This window comes from Oreochromis aureus, linkage group 16, assembly GCF_013358895.1.
Source record: "Oreochromis aureus strain Israel breed Guangdong linkage group 16, ZZ_aureus, whole genome shotgun sequence".
NCBI classification, from domain to species: domain Eukaryota; kingdom Metazoa; phylum Chordata; class Actinopteri; order Cichliformes; family Cichlidae; genus Oreochromis; species Oreochromis aureus.
The window spans coordinates 27405106-27412845 of NC_052957.1; the positions used below are offsets into that span (position 1 = coordinate 27405106).

Below are 7740 nucleotides of genomic sequence, written 5' to 3' on the forward strand. Positions count from 1 at the left end.
TATTTAAATCATGGAGGCTGGGATGAGGTAGATAAGTAAAGCCTTAGTCATGGACATAAGTATGATCCATCAGGTGTAAGTGCTACATACCCAGAGGGAAAACAGCTGGACAAACAGCTGGAACTTTCTATGCTTGTCTTGTTTGTTGCTTAGCTTTCTTTCCACTCATTGTTTCCACTTTCTTTTTACCACTTATTTCCAGTTCCAGGTATTTCCCATTGTATCGGGACCTTAGTGGGGCTTGATATGCTGTTTTGCTTATATTGCTGTGTCTTGATGCACAGCTTAAAGTCTCCCCAGCTGTCAAACAGTCAGCCTAGACAGAACAGACTGACTCCCTCAGGGCAGAAGTGACACACACTTATATAACTCTGTCCATCTGCTCAGCTTTGATAATAACCCTGAGAAGAACTCTAAGTGTCATTTATGTGTCTCTGTGCATCATCTGTGTCATTAGTTTGTCTGCAGCTAATTTGTCTTTGGTGGCAAATCTGTTTTCCTGTATTAAGCCAACACGTGGCGAGAAGAAGCAAATAAATGGAAATATGTTCAGAGCAAACTTTCAGCCTCGCTCTTATTTGTTATGAAACGTGTAAATTCTGACAGGGAATAAAAATAAAGATAGGACGAAAGAGCAAAGGCAGAGATGTCCGTGTTTCCTCTTTCACTGGCTTAAAGGGGAAGCCCAAGCCACAAGAAATTAAAGGGGGAAGAAACTGAAAGGAAAATAATGTAAGAAGCTAAATATTTTATTCAATTTGTGTGCATCCATTAAATTTCAGCACAGTTCAGCAGTCTTCAGTCACAGCTAGTTTCTTCTTTCATCTCCTCTGCTCTGCGCAGAGTGAAACAGAGAGCAGAGGAGAGACTGATAATGTTATTTAATTTGGAGACCCCCTTCCCCCAACTACAAGAGATGTCACCCGTTGAACCTTTGCATATGTTTCTGTACGAGGAGGGTTGAATCACCAACAGCCTGACCTCTTTGTCCCAGATAAAAGATCTTCAGACAAGCAACAATTGACATCTCTGTGCACGAAGCAGTGAAAAGAGACCGTCTGTTAACAAGCGGATTTGGGAAAACATCATTTTTGCATAAACACACTCCACTCCGCACCATCGCCCGAATCACAGTGGAAGCTTTTGTTTATCGTGGCATAAAAAAACACAGAAAACTGCAGTAAGACTGACAATAAAGAGATTACTCACTTCATTACTCACACATTTCTGAATTACATTCCTACTATAGTTGCAACTAGGTCAGGAGCTTTGATTTGTTTTTATCTGCATAGGTGCCTTTTTCCTTCTACAGAACAACTCCTTAACCTTCCTAAAACTTGAAGAGGGGCCTATTTTGCATGTTTCTATTGCTAATTGGACCCCTAAACGGATGGGAAAACCAAAACAAAAAGCTAAAAAAGGCTAAAAAGCTCTACAGATTTGAAGGAAACTGAACAGCCAGGCAACATCTGATTCAGATACACTATAATAACCATTAACAGTAATTCAGTAACAACTCACTATTGCACATAAAACAATTAAACCTTGACCTTTTTTGCTCTGCGTGCATTAGATAGGTTCATAGGCAAAATATAATGTTAGTTCATCCTGACACCAGTGCCCTGATATAGATGAGGAAACACACACACACACACACACACACACACACACACACACACACACACACACACACACACACACACACAGGGATGAGGTCAGAATCAGGAGCTAGAATTGCCTAGGGGCTGTCAGCCATGATATCCTTAACAGAGCTCATTATTACAACCAGGAAATGGTTTTTGCATGATGTGCAAGTGCGTGTGTGTTCTTGTATTTGTCATTTTGAGATCCAGATGTCAACAACCAGGAAAAAAACTGAAAACTGAGATTTATTTTTATTTTTTTACATTTCTAAAAGTCATTAATCAATTTTCAGGAATAAGATTAGATTTGAGATTAAGTAAAGAGCCGTGTGGGTGTCACATTTATGTGTGCGTGTGTGTTGCGGTGACACTGTGGCTGATAGCACGTGAAAGCGTGAGGTCAGGAAGGGTCCATGTGTATAGATTTCATTGCCTGAAGGTTGAAGGGGACCCATAATCCCCCGCACTGTAGTTGGGAGGCAAAGGGATGACGTTATACTTCGAGATGAAGTGTGAGAGTTTGTGCACGGAGGTGATGTAAATGGCTGCGCTAAGGGTCCAGAGACCCTTCGGTGCCTCTTAGGGCTGATGGGAAACGCAGGCAAGGACGCATCTCAGGGACAGAGGAGAGGGAAAGAAGTAGAAGCTGTGAAAAAAAAATCTCTTGTGAAAAAAGACACACTCCAAACAATGGAAACTTCACCATGCCAATTTTTTTTTTAATCCTTCGTTTTGTTTTTTGTTTTTTTCCCCGGTACCTCAGAACTCAGTTTCATTGTAGCACTGTTATTTTAAAAAGTGAACGGGAGCCAAAACTCAGCGCTGTTCACTGACTGCACGAGTCATGAGCAGAGATAAAAAAAGGGGGAAAGAGTTCAGAGATGAGACAAAAAAACAAAACAGAAACTCAAATCACAGCCTGAGGTGTGTTTCAGTTTGTAGCTGCTTCAGCTGCTCTGCACTGTTTAATATTTAAACCTGTTTTTTTCCAGCTCAATACTGAAAAATGAACTTATTGTGAGTGAGTAACAGCTTCATGAACAAAATGAAAATGCCAGACCAACAGGACACTCAGCAAGTCAGTGCTATTCTCAGAGAGGAGCTCTTTAGCATAAAGTTAAAGACTTGACAATAAATCCTTGCCTATAAGGGCAAGAAGTTATCAAATAGAACAAAAAAGCTGCTTGCTTACAGTAAAAGTTTGTGCAAGGAGAGTTTGTAACAGCAGCAGAGCCTTTTTAAAGAACACAGCAGTGATAAAATGATATGCAACCCACTGCCAAGACCTGCTGGCACATGGATATACCCATTCTAACTGGTTTAATTGGGGCTCCGGGGTTTTATAACAGCCTGCATGTGGTTTGCAAATCTTAACAACAACAAATATGCATTCATAATAAAAAGTGCCCAGTTAATAAAAAAAGAAAGAAAGAAAAGCACCTGCTGCATGAAAGTCACATCAGCCTTTACCTACTCTCAGTCATCTAACCACTCTGCTGGTAGCACCCCTGCACACACACATATCCGGACCTTAATAACTACTTCACACACTCACTGACATGTTAGGTTCTGACCCCAGCTGACCTCCACCGGCCTCTAAGCCTCCTGATGTGAGGTCAGGGGTTAAGGGTGACAGCTGAGAGCGTCAGGTCAGCTCACACACACACACATACACACACAGGTCAGACTTGGACAGACTCTCAGGCAGCCTCTGTTTGTCTTTCACTCAATAAATGATCTCATGGTGTCTCACTCTGCATCCAAACAGCACATATGCACACACAGACACACACAGACCCTACAACAACACTGGCCTATTTAAGAGTTTGTCTAAATCGTGGAGATTTACCACCCTATCCTGATCTCCAAGTGCTGCCAACAGCACTTCTCTATACTCGCTTGTAGGTGAAATCATGAAGACATAAAAACTTTCTAAAGCCTCAAAGTGTTTTGAAAAGCCAAACTGCCTCAAAGTGTTTTTTCCTCTAAAAACCCCAAAAAGCTGGCACTGGCAGAAACTTAAACAGAGTGCATAACAGAAACAAAGTTTCTAGTAAATAAATACCCTTCCCGGAGGGTTTGTAATGGCTTATTTCCGAAACTGTTGAAGGAGGATGAAGGGATTTGTGAGATACGAGGGTGATGAAAAGCCCGATAGTTCTGGCGGAAGTGAGGATTTAAAAGCCCTCGATGAATGAGTCAGGAAGGCCTGGAAGTCTTAATTCTGATGTCTGAGGACACTGAACGTGACAGAAAACGGGAGAAATATCTGAATCTAAGTGATGAAATTAGACACTTTAATGTGTGTCTGAAATACTAAACACCTCAGACCTGGAACCACAGGCTTCCACTTTTGCTCATCAGAGGCATATATTTTCTAATCAGTGATTTTCATCTCAGCCTCCTAGCTGTACTTTCTTTCTTGTCTAGACCCTTGCATATCACTTCATCAAACCCACAGGTGAGTACTTTCTAGGAAGTTTGTGAGTCAGTGCAAATATCCATCAAAATGCATGAAGTTTGCAAACACGAGCAACTAGAAAAGTTATGTTTAAACAATCTAGAAAGTCTGTATGTGCAAAAAATAACAGGTTACTAGGCAAAAAAAGCAGGAAAATGATTTTTTCAATACATTAAATACAGTTTATAAAGCCTTTATAAAGCATGCCATGCTAGGGTCAATAGTTTATGAAGAAAAAGGGGAGAAATATGGCACACGGTGACAGCACCTCAGCAGCTGACAGCTGTATGTGTGTTTGCTGATACCTGGACGTGCTTCTTGATCTGGTGAGTGCTTTGCTGATGACGAGTGAAGGAGCTGACTGTCGTCTCTGCGCCAGGGTCTTCATCTTCTGCACAGTCAGAGAGAGAGAGGTGACAGACGTGGGTCAGTGCGAGACATTACTTTGCGTCACTGTTTTCGGTTTGGTACACCACGCAATGGTTACAGAGACGGAAGGCAAAGTACACAGTCAGCACTGCTCTGAGCTGGCTGTTTAGCTGTGGTCGATGCAGGAAATACAGGACTTACAGAGAAGGGAAGAAAGCGACTAAAGAAATAGGAGAAGTGACGGCAGTTAAAAAGAAGGGAAAAGAGGAAACGAGCGAGATGGAGGCAGACAGAAAAATAAGTGACAGCGAGACAGAAAAGCTGGCCGGAGCGGGGAAATATATCATCGTCGTGTGATGTTTATGACGGTTCACATATTCCCACTGTGGCACGATAAATGGTGCGCTCACTCACAGAAGTATGACAGGCATTTTTATGTCCGCCACAGCTATTTCATTTAAACCTACAGCAAACCAAAACCTTGTTAGCTCACAATACCTCCTCCTCCTCCTCCCCCACGACGTACACTACAGTGATTCAATCAGAGGAAGGCAAGAAATAATTAAAGTAGCGACCCAAATTAAATAAGACTCGGCTTCCTGGAATCTTTTTGGAGTTACTTAAGGGTGACATTCCTCTCTTAACAAACTCTTGTTAGTAATAGAGGTCAGAGTTGCTACAGCCCAGCCCAACATGCTGTGAGTTACTGGACATTTGGAAAAAAGAAAGAAGCATCAGCTTCAATGTGCTTATTTGATTTATAAAAAAAGGAACAATAATTCACAGTGAATATCTGACACCTACAAATTAGTTGAATTGACTTCATGGTTTTGTGGAAACCCTTTAAATCGGGTTGGGTTTTTCCATTAGTTTTGTGTAAGTTTGATAATTCGGCTCGTTTCCACGCAGATTTTCAAGCGCACCAGCGACGTTGGTGACAGGTGTCAGCCTGTTGTTCTGCCGTGGTGACTGACACGAGGCAGGACACCCTGAAGCCTCAAGTCTTAAATTATGCAGCCTGTGTGCTAAAGCCAAAGAGGAAGTCTGGACTGTAAAGCTGCAGGACAAGTACACATTATGTACCTGTCATGCCTGTCACGTACAATTCAAGAAATCACATTCTCACAGAAATATCTGAGAGGAAAAAACAAGTCCTACTCAAAGAGATGCATGTGGAAACTCTATTTTCATGAGCATTTTCTCACTCGGGGAGGCTCTGGCTGACAGATTGCATTTCTCACAACTTCCTAAGGCTGAGCAGAGCCCAGTGTGTTGCAGACAGGCCAAAGAGCAGCAATTGCTCAGAGAAGGGAAAGAGAAAGGGGTTGGGGTGGGCTACAGCAACATCATTTGTAAATCCATAACACTATTTTTCACTATAAAATTCCAGGCCTGGAAAGTGGTGAAATGCTTAGTAAAACACCAGTGAACTGTGCAGAAGTAACTAGTGGAGATCATATGAGTACATATTATAACTGCACATCCTGTTAACCTATGGTCAAGTTTTCTAACCCCGTTGTTGCTTTCAGGGAGGCATTTCGGCACTTTTATGTTCACACTTAGCGCTCATATCCTCACTTGCTAAAAGCTGCAGTTACTTGCTTTAAACAGGCGTGAGTTGGGGGCGCTATGCGTTCGTTCAGCAGCCGCTGGGAATCGCCTGCTCTATCAGCGACGAGGATCTGGAGGGAAATATTTACATGAATATAATTGTAATGCAGAGCCCTCGATTTACAGCACAGGCGGTAATGTGGAATGACACGTGAAATTGTGTTTATTTTTCCCCTCTTCTGTTTAAATACTCTATGCTCTCAGTGAAGAGAAACCACGCAACTAACTGAGGCGCAACATGCTGCCCGTGAAATTAACAAATAATCGCTCTTTAAATTTTTCTGTTGTTTGGCTTCAGCCATACTTTCTGTACTCAGCATGAAAAAAACAAAGTAATGACCTGTTTTGTGTTTTTAAGAGCTTTTCTTGGGTAAAAAGTTCAACTTTTTATAGAATAATAATATATCACAAGGTGGAAAAAATGACCAGAATCCAGTCCTCTGGTTTTGCTTTTCTTTTTTCCACACTATTCCACGTGCACAGGGTGGATCCACACAAGTCTTCGAGGACAAACCTTGATCAAGCCTGTCAAAAACTCTGATCACAGATCCAAAAACACAAACGTTCATGCTATGTACAATCATAGCATTTTAATTTTTTCATTATATTATTCCCTGTTCAGCACTTTGGCCGACACATGATGTCTTTTAAATGTGCTATATAAATAAAGATGACTTGACTTGACTTGACAATCACAATAACAATGGACGAGGAACAGTCAAGCGTCTTAATTCAGTCCTAACGATCGTGTAGACGTGATGCGCAGCACACAGATGAGGGTTGAAAGATTGATTTAAAAAAAAATAAATTTAAAAAAAGACACATATCAGAAAATAACACGATGAAGTCAACAAGCCAGGAACATAAATGTGCGTTCGGTCTTTTAACTCACTCTTGCAGATACTGCTCTGTGTCTTACATTTCATACTGTCATTCAAAAGTAAAAGAAGACCCACAACAAGCGCACCCGATGCGCAAATACGCGCACACATGAACAGAAAGTGCGCCTAGATAACCGTTACAATACTTCAGAGGTACCTTTTTGCTGTCGGGAAGCGCTTTGCTCTCTCCCGTCAGAGAGTCGGACCTGTTCTGTCCCATGGTCCCCTGCTGCGGTGACATGATTTCCATCAAGGCTGTATAAATCCACGGGTCCGAGCGCACCCACGGTATATTCCCATGATACGACAATAAGTCCAAAAGTTTATCCGGCGGAGAAGAGAGAGCGAGCCAGAAACGAATCCATGATGGAGAGGTCTGATCCGAAGTATGAAAGGAGGTGAGACTGATCTGTTCTGTCTGCGTGTCTCTCTCTGAGCGCTGTTTGCTCTGAGCGCAGCGGTCACGGTGTGCTTCAGCTCACTCTAAACTTCGAAGTTAAAGACGATTAGGTACACAGCTTCCGCCCTTGCTTTTCAAAATAAAGCCACTTTTCAGCACATCCAAAGATATCACGAGACATTTTTATAAATCAAAAATAAAAGTATAAAATATATATAAAAATACAAGTTGATATAAAAATAACAACATCAGTGGTGAATACTGCAGTGTTTGTTCAAATTAGAAATTCAAAAAGTGAGCGTAGACTAGTTGGAGAACAGCTGGATGTCTGTGGAGAGCAAACAGCTTCCGGAAGCCTGAAAGTGGTTTAATAAA

At 41.7% G+C, this 7740-nt stretch overlaps 1 protein-coding gene across 1 annotated transcript in view; it reads right to left on the reverse strand.

The window, feature by feature from the left end:
• Window positions 1-7464, reverse strand: part of LOC116332563 (rho GTPase-activating protein 20-like) — a 31698-nt gene extending 24234 nt beyond the window's left edge. The window contains exons 1-2 of the mRNA XM_031755569.2: window positions 7123-7464; window positions 4410-4495 (exon numbers count right to left, since the gene is read on the reverse strand). Coding sequence (XP_031611429.1) covers window positions 4410-4495; window positions 7123-7215 — 179 coding nt within the window. The 5' untranslated portion in view covers window positions 7216-7464. The remainder of the gene's footprint in view (window positions 1-4409; window positions 4496-7122) is intronic.
• Window positions 7465-7740: the final 276 nt, after the last annotated feature.